Here is a 26,880-nt window from a genome sequence, read left to right on the forward strand (position 1 = left end):
TAAAAAAAAAAAACAATAAATTGGCGCGAGCTGGGGAATTCATAGAGCCGCAGCACGGCTCGCCAGCGGCCCAACTCCACTCGCCACGGGCGTGTGGTTATGCCTATTTGTCGAACACTGCTAATAATAACCTCTTCGCTGCTGCGTCCCTTCTGAAAGTGAAGAAATTCAAATTCCTCCTTATTAAATATTTACCAAGTTTCCCACTGCATGTAAGAGGTATTTCTACAAAGCAGATAGTTTCACAATAAATATGGCAACGAGATGGGGAAAAAATGATGAAACAAATATTGAAGTGACTTTACATTCCACTTTTAGCACAATGCCTCCAACCAATGTATTAGGTTATTCATGTTCTATTTAAAAACCCAGTCCTGAGTAGGCATACTAATAAGACATTAATGTTTGTGACGCTCGTACCTGTGTGAACAAGCACTCTCATGCCCGCTCTCTCAGGAACAGGTAGTTATGAAACAAGAACAGTTTGCCCACAGCCTTGAAATAGTGATTCAAGTAAGAAAACAAACTTGTAGTGCAACAAATAACTAAATGGTATAATCCCATAAAGCTGGCCCCAAAACAGCCTTTTCTAAAGGTGTTTTTGGATGCCAGAAGTTGTCGTGCAGAATAGCGCTGCTTAGTAAATATGGTCAATTTTTCCGGGCAACAGCACTTTCACCAATAATTGCGAAACAAACTCCTGATGAAGAGGCTTTTGCCCTCAAGCACCGACATTCTGTCCTTTGCTATAAATATTTAACAATACATTTTCTTCCTCTATTTGTTTCTTTACATGCCAATGTTAAAAACAAATTAGAATTCTGATCAGGAGTGGCCCTATTTAGACCATTCTCAAATACAATAATCTGATTTTATCATCTCATAACTACATAACTGTGAGTTCAATCACATTAAATATTCTAGTGAAGTTATTGTTTGGACAGATATTAGGTTGGTGCTCATTTTTAGTGGTAACATGCCAATGTAACACACCCACATTCTTAACATGCATTGTTCTATTCAGATTTGTAGTGTCTTGTAGATTTAATAGAACATTTCTTTGAACTGTTAGTCATCAATGTCAATCTTACCACAAAGCATGGGATATATTTCCATTATTTATATAAATCAATTAGACTATTTCCATGCCACCAGCTGTGCTTTTGAAATGCAATGTTTCTGTTTGTGTTTCTCAATCATTATGATTTGTAATTAGGAAAATTCAAGAATGGTTAAGATCATGGAGACCATAATACCAGTGGCGTGGGACTTTGATCAAATTGTTCTCTTTCTAAGGGCCTTTGACAATAAAAGAAAACTGTAAGCTCTTCAGTTCAGAATAATGCAATATAGGTTTAGGCACAATACATTCCTGAACAATGAGAATGATGGACAGTGATGTGATTAACAAGTTAAATGTAGCTGATTAACATTTAAATCTAGCTTCCTTTTTAAATATAGGCCCCACATCTGCTTTACGCCAATCTTGTGGTACTGAGCCTGTGGAAATGGAGTCCTTGAATATTAAATGTGATGGTTTGGCTATTACTGAACGTAACGCCTTGAGAACTCTTGGATGTATGCCATCGGGGCCAGGTGCCTTATTTACTTTTATTTTATCAAGCTGCCTATGAACTTCTTCCTCAGTTAACCAATTGTTCATTAATATGGAGGTTGTGGCTTCCTCCTGCGGCGCTACTATTGCAATTGATTCTTCCCTGGTAAACACAGAGGCAAAGAACTTGTTTAATAGCTCTGCTTTTTCCTTATCTCCAATAATCTGCCTACCCATCTCACACTGAAAGGGTCCTATATTTTCATTTATATATGTTTTTGTTATTAAGGTACTTAAAGAACTTTTTAGGGTTGATCTTACTTTCTATTGCAATCCTTTTTTAATTATCCATTTTCCACATATCCAGGGTGGACTAACCTGGAGACAATGCCGTCCCGGGACAGTCCAGTAAAGAAATGTGGGATGGTAAGAGGGAGCAGGTTCCGTCTGGGACACGGCAGATTCTCCCAGGAAGTGAGGTCATGTGTAATTGAAAGGCTGCTGCAGTTGGTGGCAGCTACTCAGTCTGGCCCTCAGCGGCCCCTCTTCACCAGGTCTCTGTTACTCTCTGATTTGGGTAAGGCAAGATGCATATGATGTATGTGTATGGTGAGGGTGGGGGAGTTAACCAGATGCATGTATTGTGTGTGTGTATGTAAATCTGGTGGGGGCATGGGGTCAGTTTGGTGTATGTATGGGATGTGGCCCCCATCATGTGTGGGTTTATATTGGTGTATGTATTGTGTGTGGAGGGTTATTCTGGTACATGTATGTGGTGTGTGGGGGTTATTCTGGTACATGTATGTGGTGTGTGGGAGTTATTCTGGTACATGTATGTGGTGTGTGAGGGTTATTCTGGTTAGGGTGACCAGACTTCCCGATTTTTTGGGATAGTCCCACATTTTCTGCAAATTTCCCCGACAATTAGTTTAAAACCTTAGTGGGGGGTGGTGGGGGGGGGGGGAGAGAATGGGGCGGCGGGGGAGACAATGTGGGGTGGGAGAGAGAGAATGCAGGGGGGAGAGAGAGAATGCGGAGGAGGGAGAGAGAGAATGCGGGGGAGGGAGAGAGAGAATGCGGGGGAGGGAGAGAGAGAATGCGGGGGAGGGAGAGAGATAATGCGGGGGGGAGAGAATGCGGGGGGGGGGAGAGAGAATGCGGGGGGGGAGAGAGAATGCGGGGGGAAAGAGAATGCGGGGGGGGATAGAGAATGCGGGGTGGGGGGGATAGAGATTGTGGGGTGGGGGGAGAGAGAATGCGGGGTGGGAGAGAGAATGTGGGGGAGAGGAAGAGAGGAAGAGAATAGGGGAGTGGGAGAGAGGGAATGGGGGAGTGGGAGAGAGAGAATTGGGGGGTGGGAGAGAATTGGGGGATGAGAGAGAATTGGGGGATGGGAGAGAATTGGGGGATGGGAGAGAATTGGAGATGGGAGAGAATTGGGGATGGGAGAGAATTGGGGGGTGGGAGAGGGAGAATTGGGGGTGGGAGAGGGAGAATTGGGGGGTGGGAGAAGGAGAATTGGGGGGTGGGAGAGGGAGAATTGGGGGGTGGGAGAGAATTGGGGGGTGGGAGAGAATTGGGGGGTGGGAGAGAATTGGGGGGTGGGAGAGAATTGGGGGGTGGGAGAGAATTGGGGGGTGGGAGAGAATTGGGGGTGGGAGAGAATTGGGGGATGGGAGAGAATTGTGGATGGGAGAGAATTGGGGGGGAGAGAGAGAATTGGGGGGGGGAGAGAGAATTGGGGGGTGGGAGAGGGAGAATTGGGAGGTGGGAGAGGGAGAATTGGGGGGTGGGAGAGGGAGAATTGGGGGGTGCAAGAGAGGAAATTGGGGGGTGCAAGAGAGGGAATTGGGGGGTGGGAGAGAGGGAATTGGGGAGTGGGAGAGAGAGAATTTGGGGGTGGGAGAAGAATGGGGGGTGGGAGAGAGAATGGGGGGTGGGAGAGAGAATGGGGGGTGGGAGAGAGAATGGGGGGTGAGAGAGAGAATTTGGGGGTGGGAGAGAGAGAATGGGGGTGGGAGAGAGAGAATGGGGGTGGGAGAGAGAGAATGGGGGTGGGAGAGAGAGAATGGGGGTGGGAGAGAGAGAATGGGGGTGGGAGAGAGAGAATGGGGGTGGGAGAGAGAGAATGGGGGTGGGAGAGAGAGAATGGGGGTGGGAGAGAGAGAATGGGGGTGGGAGAGAGAGAATGTGGGTTGGAGAGAGAGAATGGGGGTGGGAGAGAGAGAATGGGGGGTGGGAGAGAGGGAGAGAATGGGGGGTGGGAGAGAGCGAGAGAGAATGGGGGTGGGAGAGAGCGAGAGAATGGGGGGTGGGAGAGAGCGAGAGAGAATGGGGGTGGGAGAGAGCGAGAGAATGGGGGGTGGGAGAGAGAGAATGGGGGGTGAGAGAGAGAGAGAGAAAGAATGGAGGGGGAGAGAGAGAGAGGAGGGGGAGAGAGAGGAGGGAGAGAGAGAGAGGGAGAGAGAGAGAGAGAGAGAGAGAGGGAGAGAGAGGGGAGAGAGAGAGAGAGAATTGGGGGTGGGAGAAGAATGGGGGAGGGAGAGAGAGAATTGGGGTGGGAGAGAGAGAATTGGGGGTGGAAGGGAGAGAGAGAATAGGGGGTGGGAGGGAGGGAGAGAATTGGGGGTGGGAGAGAGAGTGAGAGAGAGAGAGAGAGAGAGAGAGAGAGAGAGAGAGAGAGAGAGAGAGAGAGAGAATAGGGGAGTGGGAGAGAGGGAATAGGGGAGTGGGAGAGAGGGAATAGGGGAGTGGGAGAGAGGGAATAGGGGAGTGGGAGAGAGGAAATGGGGTGGTGAGAGTGAGAATGGGGGGGGGGAAGAGAGAAAGAATGAGAGCCAAGAGAGCAAGGAGGTGATAAAATGAATAATACAGCATAAATGGGGACTCGGAATGGGACGTTTGGCCCGCGGACACTAGCACTCACTGCCGGGCATGTCACCGCACGATATTCTGTTTTTAAGTATACTCTTTGCTTGCTTTATTCATTGTAACACCGCCAGAAGAGATCAGTGTATCTTGAAAGCTCGCACAGATAAAAGCATTTTGTTAGCCACAGAACGGTACTGTCTATTTATTTTTGATTATTGAAGCTCGGCTAACACGGTATAGATACCATATATATACACACACACACACACACACACATAAATACATAGATATCTGTCTGTAGCATTGCACACTGTGAAATATTATAAAATATAAATTACCATGTAGATCCAGACAAACCAGCAATATATGACACACAATCTAGCAGTCCCGATTCAAACAAAGCCTTCATCACTCCAGAAAAGCAAACCATGGCACGGAATCCGCCACCGGATCCTAGGACAGCGATAACAGGCACCTAGAGACAGGAGAATCATGTTTATGCCTTGCGAAAAAAAGGCCACAGTCTACGAAATTCACATATTTAAAAGGACACAAATATATTACAAAATTCAGAATTTGTAGGACAATCCAATAATAAGTGAATTAAGGATCTACAAAAAATGTCTACAGTTCCAACATGAACCGGAATTTCAGAGGATTCACTCAGTTATATACGTAGTAATAAAAATAAGGTCATATTGAGAATGTGATGAAAGAGGAAAAGTAATTTCTATAACAGAAATATCTGACCACATTATGCTTTAAAAAAGTACTTTTTTTGTTAAGTTCATTCTGGTGGCCATATTGTTCATTAAAATAAGAAAATACATTTTCCCCAGAGCTGTAAGTTTCACAGTTAAACTCCAAATAATCAAATCGTTTAAAAAATAAAGCAATGTATCCTACTAACTAGAAAGAAATATAGCATGGATAATAAAGTAGAAATAGATATATTTTTTAAATCCGCAAAGTATAACTGTGCCTTCCCACTATAGATTAATGAATAGGATTGATGCCAATCCAAAAAATCCAGTGCTCAAAAAACCATACAAACAAATGATAAAGAATTAATTGTCCAGTTCAAACTTAATGGATATTAGTATGGATATGGCAGCGGAAGTCATATGAATTAATGAATAGAAAAAGCAACATGTCCAAGCATCCAGATGCGTGACCATGGAAGTGTGTGAGTATATGTAAAAACTCCACTCACAGAGGAGAGACACAGTCGTGGGTGTACTGCATGAGCGGAACTACCGACGCCGTCAGTCCACACTAAGTAAGGATGGGGTATGTATACAAATCAACTGGCTTACAGCCTAAGCACAATAATGTTGAAAAAAATCACATTTAAGCAACTCATGGTCCGCTGCCATGAATCCCGCCATGCGTGCTCCAGACATAAGTAAGTGGCAGAGAAGAATCCAAACTGGCAGTGCATCGGCCGTTCCTACTTGGATTCTTCTGTGCCTTCCTACTGTAATGATAAAATATGTAGAAATACAACCTACATCTTTGGAATTTGAATGCAAATCTTTGCTTTTTTCAGGCCCCAATAGTTTCTTCATTCCTTTGATCACTGAATGTTTGCGCTTTTGTCTGTAAATCTTTTCCTGATCACACAGAGCCATGCTGAATCGCAAGTCATTGGATGAACTGTGAAGAAAAGGGAATAATAAGGTTACAAATTGTCACTGTGCTTACTTAATGTCATTACCCAGAATCCTTGTCTGCAACTTAACCATTGCATGTCATGTGCCTATCGGTTCAATGAAATAGGTTGACCCATGGTAGACATGGAGCTGTTATCATTTACTGTCTTAGATGAATATACATACAAAATGATAATTAAGAATACTATTTATTTTTCATATTTAAAAAATGTTTTCCATAAAAACAGCAGTTCCAAAGTTACAGTAATTTATCATCATCAACTAGACTGGGGAGACAGTGAAGTAGAGCCACTTTTTATTTACCTCCAGGAATGACTGGTTTATGAAAATGCATTAGGTAAGTTACAATACTAAAAAGGTGTGCATTAGATATTACAACAAAAAAGCGAGGGGGACGCTTTTATGCATATAAATATTTCTCTCACTCAAATCGTTTCGCGTCATTTGATTTCCCTTGTGGACAAGGAAATTAGAAAGGAACATCTATATATGAAAGGGGTTTCTTAGTTACAAGAGATTAGGGATCCCACTCCCCGGTTTAGGTAAACTTGAATAAAGACCCATACATTTGTGGGGTAGGACTTAAGCATGAACTACAGTGGTATTTGCCATATACTGTACAGTACAGTTATAGGAAATGAAAGCTCATCCTACACTTACATATTCTTCATTCAAGAAAAACAGTGACAATAGCGCTCTAATAAACCCAAAATAAAATATGATATATATAACCACTAATGTGAAAATAATGAACGTGAATAATAAAACAATATTAATAATAACACACGTGCCTCAATAAAGTGCATATAAGTGAAAAGGACTAGAAAACAGACTACAACCCTTTACAAAAGACTGTTCCACTTGTCTTTTCTCAGATGATCTTTCAAACGGTCAGGGGAGCTTGTCTCGTAGACATAAAATAGAAGAAAACATTACATAGTGCAATAATGTTTAACAGTGAATGGGTGCAAACTCAGTCAAAATTGACTACTCACATTCAAGTAATCAAAATCACGCAGTCATCCAACTTAAGGGGTGGATGCGCCCTATGTGATTGCAGCAGCCACCAGCCACCACCTCCAAGGAAGAAAAAATGAGAGACCATATAGTGTAGAGGGTAAAAAATCCAGGACGAAGTCGTAAGAGATAACGACGAAACGCTTTCAGTGTTCCAGCCTACCAAGAACCAAGAGAAGAAACACCAAGGACCCACTTCTACCATCAGATCCGGTGGTTCTCGGCGCACCGGAAGTGACGCAATGGGAGCCCCGGCATGGATACCAGTGTTTCCGGGGGAGCGCAGGAGAACGAGCAACCCAGAGGATCGCGACCCAAGGGATAACCGTTATCCGCTATCCATTACTGCCTTCTTTGACTGTACTAAGTGTAAGCCTTCATTTGTGTATTCCCTATTAGAATTTTTTACCCTCTACACTATATGGTCTCTCATTTTTTCTTCCTTGGAGGTGGTGGCTGGTGGCTGCTGCAATCCACCCCTTAAGTTGGATGACTGCGTGATTTTGATTACTTGAATGTGAGTAGTCAATTTTGACTGAGTTTGCACCCATTCACTGTAAACATTATTGCACTATGTAATGTTTTCTTCTATTTTATGGCTACGAGGCAAGCTCCCCTGACCTTTTGAAAGATATTCTTCATTCAAACCTTGTGGAACCAACCTGGAGAAGAGACTAGGAAGGAACATGACTAAGTTAAGCTCAAAGGAAACTTTAAAAAAAACCTCTTTAAGCCATATTTACAAAGTGGTGCATGGATTGACCATAACAGCCTTTATGGATCATTGACAGTTTGGAGAACAATGTGTAATCATAATTTTTTTTTATTTTAATTTAATCGGACCAGGTTAGGTATAGTATTAAACTAAACAACCAAGTGTCCATGGCACAAAAGAAAATCAATAAATGGTTAAATAGATCCCACTGAATAAATAAACATAGATATCACATACAGTTGTGTGAAAAATAAAGTACACTCTTTGAATTCTATGGTTTTACAAATCAGGACATAATAACAATCATCTGTGCCTTAGCAGGTCTTAAAATTAGGTAAATACAACCTCAGATGAACAACACCACATGACATATTACACTGTGTCATGATTTATTTAACAAATATAAAGCCAAAATGGATAAGCCATGTGGGAAAAATTCAGTACACCCTTACTGCTTCCATAGGAATTAAGATGCTAAGTAACAGACAGGTGCTGCTAATCAAATGCCCTTGATTAATTGATCATCAGCAAGTGTGGCCACCTCTATAAAAGCCGAAGTTTTAGCAGTTTGCTGGTCTGGAGAATTCAGGTGTGTGTTAACACAATGCCAAGGTGGAAAGACAACAGCAATGATCTCAGAGAAGCAATTGTTTCTGCCCATCAATATGGGAAGGGTTATAAGGCCATTTCCAAACAATTTAAAGTCCATCATTCTACAGTGAGAAAGATTATTCAAAAGTGGAAAACATTCAAGACAGTTGCCAATCTTCCCAGGAGTGGACGTCCCAGCAAATTCATCCCAAGGTCAGACCGTGCAATGCTCAGAGAAATTGCAAAAAACCCAAGAGTTACATCTCAGATTCTACAGGCCTCAGTTAGCATATTAAATGTTAAAATTCATGACAGTACAATTAGAAAAAGACTGAAAAAGTATGGTTTGTTTGGAAGGGTTGCTAGGAGAAAGCCTCTTCTCTCTAAAAATAACATGGCAGCACGGCTTAGGTTTGCAAAGTTGCATCTGAATAAACCACAAGACTTCTGGAACAATGTCCTTTGGACAGACGAGACCAAAGTGGAGATGTTTGGCCATAATGCACAGCGCCACCTTTGGCAAAAACCAAACACAACATACCAGCACAAACACCTCATACCAACTGTCAAGCACAGTGGTGGAGAGGTGATGATTTGGGCTTGTTTTGCATCGGTCCGACAGCTTGGCCGAAATTGGGTAATGCAACAGGAAAATGATCACAAGCACACTAGCAAATCTACAACAGAATGGCTGAAAAAGAAAAGAATCAAGGTGTTGCAATGGCCCAGTCAAAGTCCAGACCTCAACCCGATTGAAATGCTGTGGCAGAACCGTAAAAGAGCTGTGCATAAACAAATGCCCGCAAACCTCAATGAACTGATGCCCCGTTGTAAAGAAGAGTGGGCCAAAATTCCTCCACAACGATGTGAGACTGATAAAGTCATACAGAAAACGATTACTTCAAGTTATTGCTGCTAAAGGTAGTTCTACAAGCTATTGAATCATAAGGTATACTTAGTTTTTCACACATGGCTTCTCCATTTTGGCGTTATTTTCGTTAAATAAATCATGACACAGTGTAATATGTCATGTGTTGTTGTTCATCTGAGGTTGTATTTACCTAATTTTAAGACCTGCTAAGGAACAGATGATTGTTATTATGTCCTGATATGTAAAACCATAGAATTCAAAGAGGGTGTACTTTCTTTTTCACACAACTGTATGCTGCAGCTCCATGGAACAGGATCCTCTGAGGTAGATGCTTCTTAATAACCTCATATGTACAGGTGCACCGACGAGTATTCTAAAACTTGCCTTAAACTTGCCTTGGAAAATCTGGGGCTATCACCACCAAGATCCAGGTACATGCTTGGTACATGCTGCAACATTTCAGTGACATTTCTGCAGAGACTAATGGCCCATCGGATTAACACAGCAGGGGTCCCTGGCAGTCCCATTCAGTTTGAATGGGACTTCCAGGGACCCCCGCTGTTAATCCGATGGGCCATTAGTCTCTGCAGAAATGTCACTGAAATGTTGCAGCATGTACCCAGCATGTACCTGGGTCTTGTTGGTGATTGCCCCAGATTTGTTTTAGAATACTCGTCGGCACTACAGTAGAAGGAAACACAAATGCATATAGTATAGTGCATTAACGTTTTACTATGTACAACAAACAACAAGGGGGGGGGGGAAGGGAAAACTCACACTTTCCCCGCTGGTCAAAAGCAATGAGCGACTTCAAGTGCACTGCATCCCTACTCCAGACTCGGCTCCTTCCCCGATCTGCGTCTCTCACTCGCGTCTTGGGTTGCCTCGCATCCGTCGCACGTCAGCCAATCAGATCTTACGGAGTGGGTACGGTGCCTCAAGAGTCCAAGTGAGAGACACAGATCGGGGAAGCTCTATGGAGCTGCAGCATGTGTGAAATCAGTGTTCGTTTAATTACTGGGTACTTTGCACATATTATTACACTATTTATTTAACCATTTATTGATTTTCTATTGCGCCATGAACACTTGGTTCTTTAGTTTAGTATAATTGCGGTTTGTTTTAGATACCGAAGGTGCTTTAGGCAGCATTTGAATTTGTTCACGGTCTCCATTTTATATTTGTTTGCGCTTTTATTTTTAGGTATAGCTTTGGCAGTATTGAAAGTACACATTTGTCCAGTGTTTTCCAGTCTTTATCCACCGATATTTTTATTTTAATCACTAGTGGTTCAGAAAGATTACCACAGTCATCCCAAAGAAATTGATTTGCTACCAGAAATGTAAAAACATTTTTCGGTCAAAATAAGGAATAATGCGATGCTACTGCCCTTAATAAGCCTTGTTAACTAACCATAATGGGTTAACAATTTACTTACCATCATAATTTTTATGCCAAAACTGCCTATTCAATATACAGTACTTGTGAATCAGTCTTCTCCTTGCTAGAGAAGATGTAATGACCATTGTAATGGATGGGCCTTACTGTATATCTTCCTTCACAAGAAAATACATTTTTACAAGTGTATTATGTAGAGGCCATAGAATTGTTGTGAACCCATCCATGAACAATGTGATTTATCCTAGCCACAAATAATTCAGCCTAGCTGTACATCGATTGGACATCACACTATAAATATACTCAGCATTCTAACATAAGTTTTTACATAACTTTTGAACAACTCCAACATATAGTATTACACACCTAGGTCCATATTTACTAAGAAGTGCTTTGCCATAACACACCTTGCTTCCCACTCAAGCAAAAAAAGTCTTATGGCAGAATACCACCTGTGACCCTTAATTTCTTAAGTGCCAGTTTTAATATGATAGATCCGTATATACATATATATACACACACATGTATACATATACATAGGGTGACCATTCGTACCGGTTTTACGGTACAGTCCCGGTTTTTTAAGGCCTGTACCGGTTTAAGTCTGCCCCGGTTTTTGTCCCTGGTCCCGGTATTGCGGGGCAGCAGCGGTGCGGCGGGTAAGTATTTTCTATGTGTGAATGCTGCCGGGGGGACTGAATGCAGGAGAATGCCGGGGGCGGGACTTAGAATGCCGGCCGGCCCGCAGGGGATTGGATGAATGATGCTGCTGGGGGCGGGACTTAAAATGCCGGCCGGCCCGCAGGGGATTGGTCGCAGCATGTCAGAGGAAGCCGGGGGCGGGGCTTCCGCTTTGTGAAGCGCACACGTGACTGACTGCCTTCCCGCTCCCAGCTTCCCTGTGTGCGGTGAGTGTCCCCTTCTGTCCCGGGTCCCAGCCAGCAATAGGAGGTGGTAGCGGGGGTGCGCCTGCCCTTGCCCCCCGGCGCGCGCGCCTGCCTTTGCCCCCCGGCGCGCGCGCCTGCCTTTGCCCCCCGAGCGCGCTCCTGCCTTTGCCCCCCGGAGCGCGCGCCTGCCTTTGCCCCCTGGCGCGCTCCCACCTTTGCCCCCCGGCGCTCACTTCCCCCCCGTCCACTTGGTGTGGGAGATAGGCTCGGGGGCGGGCAGTGGTGGCTGCGCGTTGTGCGGGCGGTGCAGGGGCTGGCGGGGTGTATGTGTGTGTGTGTATGTGTGTGTGTGTATCAGTGGGTGTGTGTGTATCAGTGTGTGTGTGTATCAGTGTGTGTGTGGGTGTATCAGTGTGTGTGTGTGTGTGTGTATCAGTGGGTGTGTGTGTATCAGTGGGTGGGTGTGTGTGTATCAGTGGGTAGGTGTGTATCAGTGGATGTGAGTGTGTATCAGTGGGTGTGTGGGTGTGTATCAGTGTGTGTGTGTGTATCAGTGGGTGTGTGTGTGTATCAGTGGGTGTGTGTATCAGTGGGTGTGTGTATCAGTGTGTGTGTGTGTGTGTGTGTGTGTGTGTATCAATGTGTGTGTGTGTGTGTGTGTGTGTGTGTGTGTGTGTGTGTGTGTATCAGTGGGTGTGTGTGTATCAGTGGGTGGGTGTGTGTGTATCAGTGGGTAGGTGTGTATCAGTGGATGTGAGTGTGTATCAGTGGGTGTGTGGGTGTGTATCAGTGTGTGTGTGTGTATCAGTGGGTGTGTGTGTGTATCAGTGGGTGTGTGTATCAGTGGGTGTGTGTATCAGTGTGTGTGTGTGTGTGTGTGTGTGTGTGTGTGTGTGTGTATCAATGTGTGTGTGTGTGTGTGTGTGTGTGTGTGTGTGTGTGTGTGTGTGTGTGTGTGTGTGTGTGTGTGTGTGTGTGTGTGTGTGTGTGTGCGCGCGGGGGGGGTGTACCAGTGGATGTGTGTGTGTATCAGGGGGTGTTTGTGTGTGTATCAGTGGGTGTGTGGGTGTGTATCAGTGGGCGTGTGTGTGTGTGTATCAGTGGGTGTGTGTGTGTGTGTGTGTGTCAGTGTGTGTGTGTGTGTATCAGTGTGTGTGTGTGTGTGTATCAGTGGGTGTGCGGGGGGGGGGGTGTATCAGTGGATGTGTGTGTGTATCAGGGGGGTTGTGGGTGTGTATCAGTGGGTGTGTGGGTGTGTATCAGTGTGTGTGTGTGTGTGTATCAGTGGGGGTGTGTGTATCAGTGGGTGTGTGTGTGTGTATCAATGGGTGTGTGTGTGTGTGTGTGTGTGTATCAATGGGTGTGTGTGTGTGTGTATCAATGGGTGTGTGTGTGTGTGTATCAATGGGTGTGTGTGTGTGTATCAGTGGGTGTGCGGGGGGGGTGTATCAGTGGATGTGTGTGTGTATCAGGGGGGGTGTGGGGGTGTATCAGTGGGTGTGTGGGTGTGTATCAGTGGGGGTGTGTGTATCAGTGGGTGTGTGTGTGTGTATCAGTGGGTGTGTGTGTGTGTATCAATGGGTGTGTGTGTGTGTGTGTGTATCAATGGGTGTGTGTGTGTGTATCAGTGTGTGTGTGTGTGTATCAGTGGGTGTGGGTGTGTATCAGTGTGTGTGTATCAGTGGGTGTGTGTGTGTGTATCACTGGGTGTGTGTGTGTATCAGTGGGTGTGTGTGTGTATCAGTGGTTGGGTGTGTGTGTATCAGTGGGTGGGTGTGTGTGTGTGTATCAGTGGGTGTGTGTGTGTGTGTATCAATGGGTGTGTGTGTGTGTGTGTGTGTATCAATGGGTGTGTGTGTGTGTGTGTGTGTGTGTATCAATGGGTGTGTGTGTGTGTGTGTGTGTATCAATGGGTGTGTGTGTGTGTATCAGTATGTGTGTGTGTATCAGTGTGTGTGTGTGTGTATCAGTGTGTGTGTGTGTATCAGTGGGTGTGTGTGTATCAGTGGGTGTGTGTGTATCTGTGTGTGTGGGTGTCTGTATCAGTGGGTGTGTGTGTCTGTATCAGTGCATGTGTGTGTGTATCAGTGTGTGTGTATCAGTGGGTGTGTGTGTATCAGTGGGTGTGTGTGTGTGTATCGGTGGATGTGGGTATCAGTGGGTGTGGGTATCAGTGGGTGGGGGTGTGTGTGTATCAGTGGGTTGGGTGGGTGTGTATCAGTGGGTGGGTGTGTATCAGTGGGTGGGTGTGTATCAGTGGGTGTCAGTGGTGGGTGTGAGTATCAGTGGGTTGGGTGGGTGTGTGTGTGTGTGTGTGTATCAGTGGGTGTGTGTCTCCCTCACCCTCCCTGTCTCTCCCCCTCCCTTTCTCTCCCCCTCCCTGTCTCTCCCTCCCTGTCTCTCCCCTCTCTGTCTCTCCCCTCTCTGTCTCTCCCCTCTCTGTCTCTCCCCTCTCTGTCTCTCCCCTCTCTGTCTCTCCCCTCCCTGTCTCTCCCCTCCCTGTCTCTCCCTCCCTGTCTCTCCCCTCCCTGTCTCTCCCTCCCTGTCTCTCCCCTCCCTGTCTCTCCCCTCCCTGTCTCTCCCCTCCCTGTCTCGCCCTCCCTGTCTCTCCCTTCCTGTCTCTCCCTCCCTCCCTGTCTCTCCCTCTCTCTCCCTCTCCCTCCCTACCTGTCTCTCCCTCTCCCTCCCTCCCTGTCTCTCCCTCCCTCTCTGTCTCTCCCTCTCCCTCCCTGTCTCTCCCTCTCCCTCCTTGTCTCTCCCTCTCCCTCCCTCCCTGTCTCTCCCTCCCTCCCTGTCTCTCTCCCTCCCTCCGTCTCCCTCCCTATCTCTCCCTCTCCCTCCCTCCCTCCCTGTCTCTCACTCTCCCTCCCTCCCTCCCTCCCTCCCTGTCTCTCCCTCTCCATCCCTCCCTCCCTGTCTCTCCCTCTCCCTCCCTGTCTCTCCCTCTCCCTCCCTCCCTCCCTGTCTCTCCCCCTCCCTCCCTCCCTGTCTCTCCCTCTCCCTCCCTCCCTGTCTCTCCCTCTCCCCCTCCCTCCCTGTCTCTCCCTCTCCCTCCCCCCCTCCCTGTCTCTCCCTCTCCCTCCCCCCCTCCCTGTCTCTCCCTCCCTCCCTCTCTGTCACTCCCTCTCCCTCCCTCTCCCTCCCTCCCTCCCTGTCTCTCCCTCTCCCTCCCTCCCGGTCTCTCCCTCTCCCTTCCTCCCTGTTTCTCCCCTCCCTCCCTATCTCTCCCTCCCTGTCTCCCCCTGTCTCTCTCTCCCCCTGTCTCCCCCTGCCTCTCTCTCCCCCTGTCTCCCTCTCTCTCTCTCCCCCTGTCTCCCTCTCTCGCCCTCTCTCCCCCTGTCTCCCTCTCTCCCTCCCTGTCTCTCCCTTTCCCTCCCTCCTTTTCCCTCCCTCCCTCCCTCTCTTTCCCTCCCTCCCTTTCCCTCCCTCCCCCTTTCCCTCCCTCTCCCTTTCCCTCCCTCCCTTTCCCTCTCTCCCTTTCCCTCCCTCCCTCTCCCTTTCCCTCCCTGTCTCTCCCTTTCCCTCTCTCCCTGTCTCTCCCTCCCTGTCTCCCCCCCCCGTCTCTCTCTCTCTCTCTCTCCCCCTGTCTCCCTCTCTCTCCGTCTCCCTCACCCTCTATGTCTTATCTTAACTGCCGTATACTACATTGAAGTAACCTACCCTTCTTTCTTCCAGATCTGACTCAAGTTTCACGCGGGAGACATCGGAAGACAGGTAGGAAACACCTCCCCTCCAGTATAATACCTTGAGGGACTGCGGATCAGGTAAGATCCCAGGCGGGATTGCTGCTTTAGAAATTGTGAAGAGGGGGCGTCCTGACACTGGTTAATGGGTTCAGAATCATTCACATCTGGGTTTTTTTTGTTGTTTTTTTTCGATTAGTGAGGTCATCCGACGCACGCGCACACACGCACGTAACAAGGACTAATGGTAGTAAAGTATAAGTGTACTACAATAAATAAACTGTTATGTAAAAAAAAAAAATGTGTCCCGGTTTTTCATTTTCAAAATCTGGTCACCCTACATATACATACACACACACATTAATATATATATATACACACACACACACATACATATACACGCACACACTTATTTGAAAACAAAAAATTAAAATACCAAAAGGAAATAGTACATACCAGACTTCAAGGGAGAACTCCAGAAACATGTGTGTAACCTAAACAAAAAGGATTTCCATGTGAAAATTATAGGTCATTTTTGTGCCCAATATTGACTTAATACAAAAATATACATCAAGAAAACACAAATCCTATTTTTTTTCCACAAATGTGTAGATTTTTTTATTTTGTTGAGTCAGCACTAAAGCTACCTATTTGTTTAATGGCTGATACAATACTTATCTGAGATGTACAAATCAAAAAAAATGTATTTACTTCGCATAACATTTTTAAAAATATGCAATATATTAAAAAAAATACATTTCATTTGAATGAAACAGAGAAACGGAGACCGCTGATGTGCTGAAAAGCCTTGTATTTAAATGCACATATTACAAGAGGCATTTGTGAGTGAGAATACATATTTTAGTTTTTGAATTGCTTTAAGAAACACTTTGTTATGCCATGGGATTTTTTCTATCTTCGATTAAGATGCTGTTAAAATATATATAACGCAAAGATGATTTTGGAAGAATATTCTCCCTGTGGTCATCTTAAACAAGACACCATCTATTTTTATGAATGTGTAAGTGCATTTCATAGATCTGAATAGAGTGGATATATGTGCAATATTGCACTGTTTTTTCTCTTTTTTCTATATTGTATTTTCTGATCATTCGGCCAGAGGACGTCCATCTTTTTTGTTTTCCCGTTTTCTTGGAAGGAAGTGTGAATCCCTCCCTTTAGGACTCCGGCAGCAGGACTTACCATTATCCTTCTGGGACTATTTAAAACCGAAATATATTGGTCTTGATCATCACTGGGACTGTACAACCGCACACAAATCTGGATGTATATTTGTATGGTATAACACTATATATTATTACTGTTAAGTGCTAGCGCTTTCTTTCCTTTGCACAAATTGTACGCTTAGCTAAATGTAACTTTTCCAGGCAGAGAACAGAAAGAACAGTTTTAATGCTATAAACAAAAAAAAAGAAGGGAGGGGTTCTTGGCTGCTTTAAGACTGTTAAAATCATGATATAGTCAAAATCATGATATAGTCCCAACCAGAAAAATGCAGGCCTCCTTCAATTAGATCAGGATTGCCCCGAAAAAGAAACCTGGTGCTAGAAGCGTATCGAAAGCGGAGTCAAAATAGGACCACGGCACAAATTAATCAGTGGCAAGGCACAGCAGCTATGCAGGTCAAGCAGGTCACCGCAAGCAAAGATGTAGGGCTCAACAAATCTGGTGATGGCTGCGTGTTCTACACCATGGTGGCCTCTCCCATATAGACCCTGGCAGGTTTCCCGACAAGGCCATGGTCACACAGATCACTACATAAGACCATGATATAAGATAGCCAATTATGTAAAACTGGTAAAAGTGACAAGTCAGAGGAGGTCTCCTCTATCTGAAAAAAAGTGATAAATGTAAGTAACCTAGAGCCGAGTCTCGGCCTCAGGCTGAGATGAAGGGTGGCTTCCTCAAACATAGTGTCACAGTGTGGGTTACACAGTAGACGAGGTTGAAAAAAAACCGACATGCGTCCATCAAGTTCATGCTACGCTAAATTTAGACAACAGATACTTATCCTATATTTGCACTTACAGTATATTGATCCACAGGAAGGCAAACAAAAAACACCAGTGAAATATCATCTAATGATATCTCATAAGGGGAAAAATAAATTCCTTCCTGACTCCAAATAATGGCAATCAGATTTCTCCCTGAACCAACACCCTTTCCATGTTTACTTATTTGGCATATCCCTGCATACCTTTCCTTTCTAAAAATATGTCCAACCTTTTTTTGAAGATATCTATTGTATCTGCCATTAAAGTCTCCGTGGGTAATGCATTCCACATTTTAACTGCCCTTACTGTAAATAAGTGAATAAAGAAAACACAGCGCCAACCTCTAAATACAAACAGTGACTAAATATCCCGCTGCTGGATTGTGGGGGGGGGGGTGATTCAAATCCTCCCAAAAAGTAACATATAAAGGAAAAAGGAATACCAGCGCATGGGTTAAATATGTGCCCTAATGTGCAAAAACACTATAGGTTTAAACACAGTGTTTTTGCACATTAGGGCACATATTTAACCTACGCGCTGGTATTCCTTTTTCCTTACTGTAAATACTGCTGCGGCACAGTTTATTCGAGCATTTGCCCGTTCTGTGCCGCAGCAGTAGCCTGGCGCGCGCCCGAGTGTGACGGGCGCGCGCCGAAGCAGCGGAAGAGCGCCCTCCGATCGGGGCGCTCTCCCTACCGCTGCCGGGTCCGCCGGGTCCCCCGGAACCCCCTGCCGCTGTCCCGCGATTGCGGGACACCAGGGCTCCCTCGGGGAGCCCCTGGACACGCGTGCAGGGGGCGCACGCTCCCGATGACGCGTGACCGCGCGTCTATGACGCGCGGCACGCCGAGGGGCGGCCACTAGCAAGCCGGGAGATTTCCCGGCTTGCGGTACCGACCACACTTCAATAAAGTGTGTCGGTAGTGTAACCCTTTCTTTTATTGCTGTGAAATCTCCATTCCTCCAACCATAAGGAATGACCCCGTGTCCTTTGTACTGCCCTTCGGATGAATAGTTCTTTTGAAAGCTTCTTGTATTGTCCCCAAATATATTTGTATATAGTTATCATATCCCCTCTTAGACGCCTCTTTTCTAATGTAAATAAATCTAATTTAGCTAGCCTCGCCTCATATGTCAGATTATCTATCCCCATTATTATGTTGGTGGCTGTTCTCTGCATGTTCTCTAACTCCATAATGTATTTTCTAAGGAGTGGTGCCCAAATTTGTACCCCATATTCAAGGTGTGGTCTTACGAATACTTTATAAAGGGCATAATTATGTTTACTTCCCTTCCATCCATTGCCCGTTTAATGCACGATAAGATCTTGTTTGCCTTTGCAGCTACTGCATGACTTTGGGCAATATTGCTGAGCCTGCTGTCTACAAGCACTCCTAAATCTTTCTCCATCAAGGATTCTCCTAATTTATCCTCATTTAATTTGTAAGTTGCCTTTTGATTCTTGTTTTCCAAATACATAACCTTACATTTATCTGTTTTAAACCTCATCTGCCATTTACCTATCCAAGTTCCCAGTTTGTCCAAGTTCTTCTGGAGAGAAATGATATCCATCTCAGATTCTACTGTTTTACACAATTTAGTGTCATCAGCAAATCTGGAGACTTTGCTCTCTATGCCAAAATCAATGTCATTAATAACCAGCACCAATTCTTGAGGTACTCCACTCACAACTTTAACCCAAACTGAAAAAGTTTAATGTATTACTACTCTGTTGTCTATCTTTCAACCAGTTTTCAATCCAGGTGCAAATATTTTTAGAGTCCAATTTGCTTTATTTTGCACACTAACCTCTTGTGTGAAACCGTATCAAAAGCCTTTGCAAAATCTAAGTAGATCACATCAACTGCATTACCCTGGTCTAAATTCCTACTTACCTCCTCAAGTAAAAAAAGTAGGTTAGTTTGGCAAGATCTATCCTTCATAAATCCATGCTGACTATTACTAATAATTTTGTTTTCCATTCGTTATTCCTGAATATTATCCCGTACTAAACATTCAAGTAGTTTCCCCACTTATAGGTCTGTAATTCCCCAGTTGTGATCTAGCTCCCTTTTTAAATATAGGCACCACATCTGCTTTACGCCAGTCTTGTGGTACTGAGCCTGTGGAAATGGTCCTTGAATATTAAAATGTAATGGTTTGGCTATTACTGAACTTAACTCCTTGAGAACACTTGGATGTATGCCATTGGGGCCAGGTGCCTTATTTACTTTAATTTTATCAAGCTGCCTATGAACTTCCTCAGTTAACCAATTGTTCGTTAATATAGATTTTGTGGCTTCCTCCTGCATCACTACTATTGCAATTGATTCTTCACTGGTAAGTAGAGGTAAAGAAATAGTTTGCATCTGGGACTTTAGGTGTCTGATAACTTCATCTAAAAAAAGCCTGTGTGTTCACCAGGTCATCAGTTTTAGTTTCTAGGGCATCTGTACAGTCACCCAGGGATGACAGCCCATGTTTTAAGTCAGACACGAGTCACTGGTTTTCAGATTGAAATTCTTGTTTAAAGTTGAACAGATTTAGTAAGTAATTTTTAAGTTATTGAACCCGTATCTTCCTCCTCGTCCAATTGAGACGAATTCCATTGCTGCGTTTAATCATGTGGTTGAGTCTCATAGGTGGTTTTTTTTGTTTTTGCTTTGGCAGCATTCTTGGTGCTTAACACAAGCTTTTAGTATGCAAAGAAAGTCCAAAAAGTGGATTTTTGTGTTTAATACAGAAACATCACCCGTGCCAACGCGTGAAAAAACTTTAGGCATTCATTTTACTCATTTACTCCTATTCGACTGCAATTATTTTTTTGTAGCATACATAGTTAATAGAGATGAGCAAAGTTAGGCAATTGTTTTTCATAAAACCTTTTTACAAATGTTTTATAAATTTCCACCTTTGCAAGAAAATTTACAAATGCTACAGTTGTTTGGAAATTGGCAAAATGTTGCCATATTCGTCACGTTTTTCAGTAAAAAAAAAAACAACAAAAAACGAGATCATAGGATTCCGTGAGAGTCGCCAGTAGTGGGTACAGCGAGTCTGGGTAAATCTGTAGCATTTTGATTTTGTTCACAGTTATACTGTGCAAACTTGGATTTTGTCCACAGCTAGTGTGCAAACATACTGTAGATACTGAGACCTATAAAAAATCTTTGCTCTGTTGAGATACATTGAGGTACAATTTCAACCATTGGTAACTATAGGCTTTAATTCACGTTCCACTGTATATTGCATTCTTTATTCATTTTTAAGTGATACAATATGATTATGTATTAAATTATAATGATGTTAGAAATATTAAAAACAAAAAAATTAAACAAATGCATTAAATGTCAGTAAATAAAAAACATACATTTAGGCATGGTGATCTCATCAAATATATTAATGGGATTTATATTAAATATATTAAAATAATCTATGCATAAAAATGTCTTAATCTTATCGTAATAGTACATCTCTGCTTTATTTCAATTTCTTGTGCATCATTTAGTAATTATGTGGCTATCATGCTGTTTACCTTATTGAAAGTAAATGGAATCTCTTTCTTTTCTCCAGCTTTCATAGAGGATATCTGGAATGTTGTAGTGCCCAGAGATTCATCCATCACATAATTAGCATCCATTAGGGTTATCTACAAGAAAGGTTAAATAGTAATCTACTGAAATGTTCTTGAAAATAAATGCCTCCTTTACATTCTTTAGTGTCAAGATTATTATTATTATTTACTGTAATAGTGTGTCTGAAATCCAAACAGATCAACAAAATAGAATGAACTGAACATAATTCTCCTTAAGAACAGGATTTCTAGATGTAAGAAACAAGAAACAGGATGCTTGCAGGATGGGCAGTTGTTGTTAGATTGATGATCTGTTTACTTTTAGTAGCAGCTTATATACAGTTTTCACCCATTTTCCCTTGAGCATGTTAGAACACCATAGTATAACCCTTCTATGCTTCTTCTAATGAAAGACTGCACACTGAAAATACTCCTAGAATTCTTCAGTATCATGGCCATTGACTCTATAAGCTCTCTAACTACCCAAACCTTCTAGGTCATAAATAATAATGTGGGTTAGAAGTGAGCACTCCAGATAATGTGTGTCTGGGTATAGGCTTATATGTGAGAAATACAAGAGGATTTAAATATTCCAGTCACATCCACATAGAAACCATTGAAGATTTAAAGATTATTGTAACCGAGCCATGTAACTGTGCTTTCTCCAACTGCTGGCATCAAATTTATAAAAGCAACAGAAGGGGATCCATAATAAAACATAAAACACAGCAACAGTTCAACTGGTCTTGGTTGCCAGCAACATACAGTACCTGTGGGTTATTATTTACAGAGGTCTAGATGGGTTTAAAGGGCCAGTGAAGAGTTTGTGTATAGCTGTGGAATCTGAAATCCTTTTTCAGGAGGGGTCCAGTCAGTAATAGGAAGCCCACCCCCCTGCCTTCTCTTGAACAAATCCAGTGATTCGGCCTTAGGGTTTGCCCCTATAGCAAGCTATCAAAGTCCAAGAGCTGGTTTAAGTCCATTGATTATATTCCTGTGAACCCAAAAATGTTGTACTCATATTACAGAGTGCAGCAGATATGGCAAGGGATTATATACTATGGTTCTTCAATTAACAAATTGAAGGCCTGAAAAACAACAACATTTATGTTCAGTTTACCGTAACTTTCTTTTCCCAGAGTTTGTTCATCCCTTTAAGCTTGAGGGGGACAGAAACAAATTCTACAGGTGATACATTAAAGGCACCATCCCTCACCGGCAGATAGTCTTTGGATTTACCCAAATTGACATATATAGCCATGACATCATAAAAACAAACAGATCAGAAAAAGGGAAGGCACTATGCCCACTACCATGAATGGACTCCAGGAAAATAAAATTACAGTAAGCAGATTAAAATGTACATTTTTTCCTTTTCCCTTCACTGTTCGTGGCAGTGAAACTAATGGAATACACATTAGGGGGGGGGGGAGGGTAACACCATTTATTATTATCTATTCACAGCTTACTACACTTGTCATACTAAGCTAGCGCCAACCGGGGACTGGACATTGACCGTATAATGTTTCAAAAAGGTATTGAAAGATCACCACACAGTTGCTCTGCATAATTCCACAGGTGATGCTTGAGCCTTAAATGCTCCTGATGTGGCGGCCGCTCAATCCGAGTGCGCTTTACATTTTTCTGGAATCTGTTAACTTGTGTGTATATGCTCTTCAGATTCCGGAGGTGATCCAATGGGTAATAGTAGCCTTAGATGTCCCCTGGCCTTTTTTGTGACCTTGTGGGAAGACAAAAACCCTGTCTGATTTTGTGAAAATTTTGCATCACTTTCAGGTGTTTTACCCATCTCAGCACATCCAAGTAATGTACGTGCTCTAGAACAGAGTTTCTTGAAAGTAGCGCGCTACAAAGTAGTTTTTTGGGTTAGGTGCAAAGGATGGAATAAAAATGTATTGGTTGAAAGGAAATGGTATACAGGTCTTAAAACAATATTATATTTGTGTTTTGTTAGAAACAGTTAAGATTATGCTTGTAATTCACTAACTCTTCTTGTGGAAATTATATCCATAAGGACGTTTAATGATAATCTTTGTAACTGTTCAATTGGGTGTTTCATCAAAACTTGTAAAACAAGGTCCCAAATTGGAATTTTATTCTAGATCTGATGTGGTATGGTCTCAGCCTCTTGTATAAATCTCAAAATTAGCTTATCCGTAGCCAAATTTCTTTCCAGAAGTGCAGTCAGACCTGATACATTCACTTTGTGGGAGCTGAGACTGAGTCCTTTCTCGTACATGGTTTGTAAGAATTCTACTAATGCTTTGGATGAGGGATTATAGCAGTTGTGCTAATTATCTTGCCCCATTGCAGAACATTTAACCAGATACAGTAATAGACTATTGAAGTTGAAACTTTTCTTGCTACCAGAGTATCTTCATTGTGTCCTTTGAAAGACCCTTTCTTTCTAACAGTTGCCTGCCACTCAATTGTCAGGCTGCTAATGTTAGTTTCTGTGGATTTGGATGTTTAACTGGCCCTGGCCCTGCACCAGTGGTAAATTCCATGGAGTCTCCACTGATATTTACACTGCATTTGAAAACCAGACTCTCCTTGGCCAATTGGGAAAATGCCAATAACCTCTGCACTTTCTACTTCTTTCTTCATCGATACCTTCAGAATTATAGGTATTGGGGAGAAAATGTACACCAGATGAAATGCCCATTTGAAACTTAGAGCATCTGTATGGAATGCTTGGGATGGTAAATTCTTGATTGAAAAATGCTCATTTCTGTTGGAAATGGACACCATCAGATCTACATCTGCTGGTCCCCAGCAATCTTTTATTTGTTGAAAGATCTGTGTTCAGTGATCATTCTACGCGGTGCAAATATTGACGGCTTAGGTAATCAGCATATACCGCTGTTCATTTGTTCAAATATACCTCTGCCCAATTTATGATGGCTCGTTACCTTCATCAGACACCTACTTTTTGTTCCTCCTTTTCCTTTGCTGCCGTATAACTGTCTGATCTTATCAGGACATTTTGCCATTGTATGTGTTGTGATTCAAAAACAAATTGTTAGGATGTCCCTTGCAGGATGCTGGCTACTTTCCTTGTGGCATTCCATTTTCTAGATGAGCTCCCCATCCTGACATTGGTTGTAATTTCTCATCTGGTTGGTGTTGCATAGTGATAGCCCATGCTGAAGATTTCCTTGTATTCCAAAATAATATTTCCTTTTTGGTACTTTGATGCAGGATTATGTCTCTATTTAAATCTTCTCAATCCCCATTCCATTAGTCAAGAAAATGTCCTTGAAACGGTCTCGTGGAATTTTCCCAATTTTATTACATCCAGGCTTGAGGGAATCTTCCCTAGTAGCATTATTCAATCTCTTGCTCAGAACTTGGTTGCCTTAAGAAATTCTCTTACTCTGCATGTTATCTGCTGTGTCTTCTCCTGCGGTAATGACACCACCATTCTGTTGTCTGACTCCTAAAACTATGTTTGGTTGTTTTAAGGTTATAAATCTGTTCTTCCTTGCTATATCCTTGAATTTGGGCCGTTAACCGCAGTAGAGTACTTGTCTTTAGTTTGGCTTATCCTTTATGGATGGAGTCTTAACAGTTCTGAATATCTTCCTCCTACTGCAAATAGCTTGACTAGCCTTAATTCAGGAAGGTCTTCGTCTGAATGATGCCCCTTTGCTTCTGGAGCCTCAAAAAAGGATATTCTGACCTCCTCTCCATTACACCTGTCTGGTAAATGGTCTTCTTCCTCTGAACAGTAGGACCTCACCTCTCCTCATAGTCCTGTCCGGCTTTGGTCACATAGCTTTTTCCCAAAACAAACATTTTCCTTTTAAAAGGTAACATCACAGGTTGGGTTTGGATGTAGTCAGCCATTCATGGTCTCAGTCACAATGCACTCGCCACACTTCTTGCAGCTACCAAAAGAGCCACAGATATTGATGCCATATATACTGCATTGAATGATGCCACTGCAATATAGTCTGTGGCTAATTTTACTTCTGCCAATGCTTTTAGAAGTCCTGCTCTTTTTACTCTTTTTCTAATACATCTTCAATGTTTGCGACCAAAACGCGCATGACTCTTGAACAGATGCTTTGGCTACCGCTGGTTTGCATGACACTCCTGTCATGTTGTGACTGCATGTCCATTCCGGTCCTCGCCGGGTTTCCCCAACTGTTCAGGGGTTTTGCCTCTTGGTTACATGGCAGAATCATTCCTGTTGGACACCATAAAAACGTTACTCCAGCCATCCTCAGTGTTCCTGCAACAGATTATCTCTGTTGTTTTGTTGATGCTTGTCTGAATCTCTGCGAGACTTGACCTCTCTGCTACTTTGAACCCTTAATTTTCTACTGATCTCCCTGTGTATGACCTCTGACATCCTCATTGCCTTTTACAAGCTGCATCAGCGTTACTGTTTCTTCACCCTGGACCCAGCTTCACTACTGAACTCCTCCTCGTTACCGGATCCCTGCTTCAGTGGTGCAGTTAACTACGCAAGTTTCCATGGCGGTCCCTGGGCACAGCTTGCTACCCCCTTGTGTGTAATCAGGAGGTGGCAGGGGGTTGCTGCCGGATTTTTATCTGCTCCCATGTCCATGATGTTACAGCTCCGGCTGTATTAAATTACTTTAGTAGGACTTTATCAAGTCTCCTCTCCATTACATCTTCAAAGGAAATGGCATCATCCAACTGATGTTTTTGTCCTTGTGATTCTTGTAATTTGTGTGTCCACCTTCGGTGATACCTCCCACATCCTTATGGTCTTTTTTAGAGAATGGATACATCTTGAGAAAATGTTTTCGGAAACATTATTCTATAACATTATTAACAAGTAGTGTATACTCTAACGCGTTTCGTCTCCGTTGATATTTTATCAAAGAGACTCTTTGATAAAGTCTCAACGGAGACGAAACGCGTTAGAGTATATACTACTTGTGTGTTCTTTCCTTTTTTCATGAATAAATATTCATTTTTATTATACTACGCTTGGTGATTCCTGTTATCGGAAGCCAGTGACCACCTCTTCCAATATTTTTTCTACTTGAATCTCCAGCTGGAGCACGCACTGTGAGCAATTTGTGTGGGGGTCCTTTTATCGTTACAACACAGACAGGCGGACACGGACTGCTCATCGTGAGTACCGGCCAGCTGACGGAAGGTGTGGGACACAGGGTGCGGCAAGGGAAGCAACAAAGACGCTGTAAGTACTTTACAGACATATTGCAGTACAATATCAATCACTTGGATTATTTTTTTCTTATACAGCCCCCCCACCCTGGTTGCGTCCATTACAAACACACCTTATGGATTGATTTATGCATAAAACTTTTCTCCCCCACACGCTCACTTAAAACCAAAGGAATCAGAGACTGTTGTGTAAACTCTTTATTTTATTATTTCATTACTGCCATTGAAGGAGCATCGGTAGTTTTGAGGTTTTGTCTCATTTTTTGGGGAGATCCTCATTTATTTTTCATTATTACTAGATTGTATGGAAATCTTTGTAACACGGCTAGTAGGTAAAGTAATTTAACTTTCTTATTACTCCCTGAAAAAAAAGATTAACTGCATTGCTGATTGCTATTCTTAGGCTACGACCCAGTGCTCCCTGTTGCACGTGCGATCAGCGGTGGGTAGGTAAGCGATGGGATACGTGGTGGGGCGGGGCCATGATGGGGGGCGCGGCATATCTGTCCTTCCATTGGCTGCCCACCGAGCACGTGACCGCGTCGCGGTACGGGAAGACAAAATTCTTGTCTTACCTCCCAGCGTACGCATCACCACGCCTTGCGCACCCCCACACACGCCCACTGGGGCCTGCCCCATAGAGGGCTGTGCTGTGGTATGTGGCGCACGCGCCGCAGCGGCCAGTGGGGAACTGGCCATAGAGTCCCTTTGGCAAAGATTCACAAATTTATCTTCAAAATAGATACAAAACAGTAAGGTTTACTTTAGTGTGTGAATAAATGTAGACATGTACAATACTAGGCAGACCAATGAGCTGGTTTTCTGGGGCATGTCTGTCCAATA

General features: G+C 43.6%; 1 protein-coding gene across 2 annotated transcripts in view; it reads right to left on the reverse strand.

Annotated features, from left to right (window-relative positions):
• PLA2G4A (phospholipase A2 group IVA) overlaps window positions 1-26,880 on the reverse strand; it is a 163,449-nt gene that overhangs the window by 98,340 nt on the left and 38,229 nt on the right. For both annotated transcript variants that reach the window (XM_075616878.1, XM_075616879.1), the window contains exons 5-8: window positions 20,812-20,925; window positions 15,718-15,755; window positions 5,938-6,082; window positions 4,765-4,901 (exon numbers count right to left, since the gene is read on the reverse strand). In XM_075616878.1, the coding sequence (XP_075472993.1) occupies window positions 4,765-4,901; window positions 5,938-6,082; window positions 15,718-15,755; window positions 20,812-20,925 (434 nt within the window). The remainder of the gene's footprint in view (window positions 1-4,764; window positions 4,902-5,937; window positions 6,083-15,717; window positions 15,756-20,811; window positions 20,926-26,880) is intronic.

This window comes from Ascaphus truei, chromosome 10 (assembly GCF_040206685.1).
Source record: "Ascaphus truei isolate aAscTru1 chromosome 10, aAscTru1.hap1, whole genome shotgun sequence".
NCBI classification, from domain to species: Eukaryota; Metazoa; Chordata; class Amphibia; order Anura; family Ascaphidae; genus Ascaphus; species Ascaphus truei.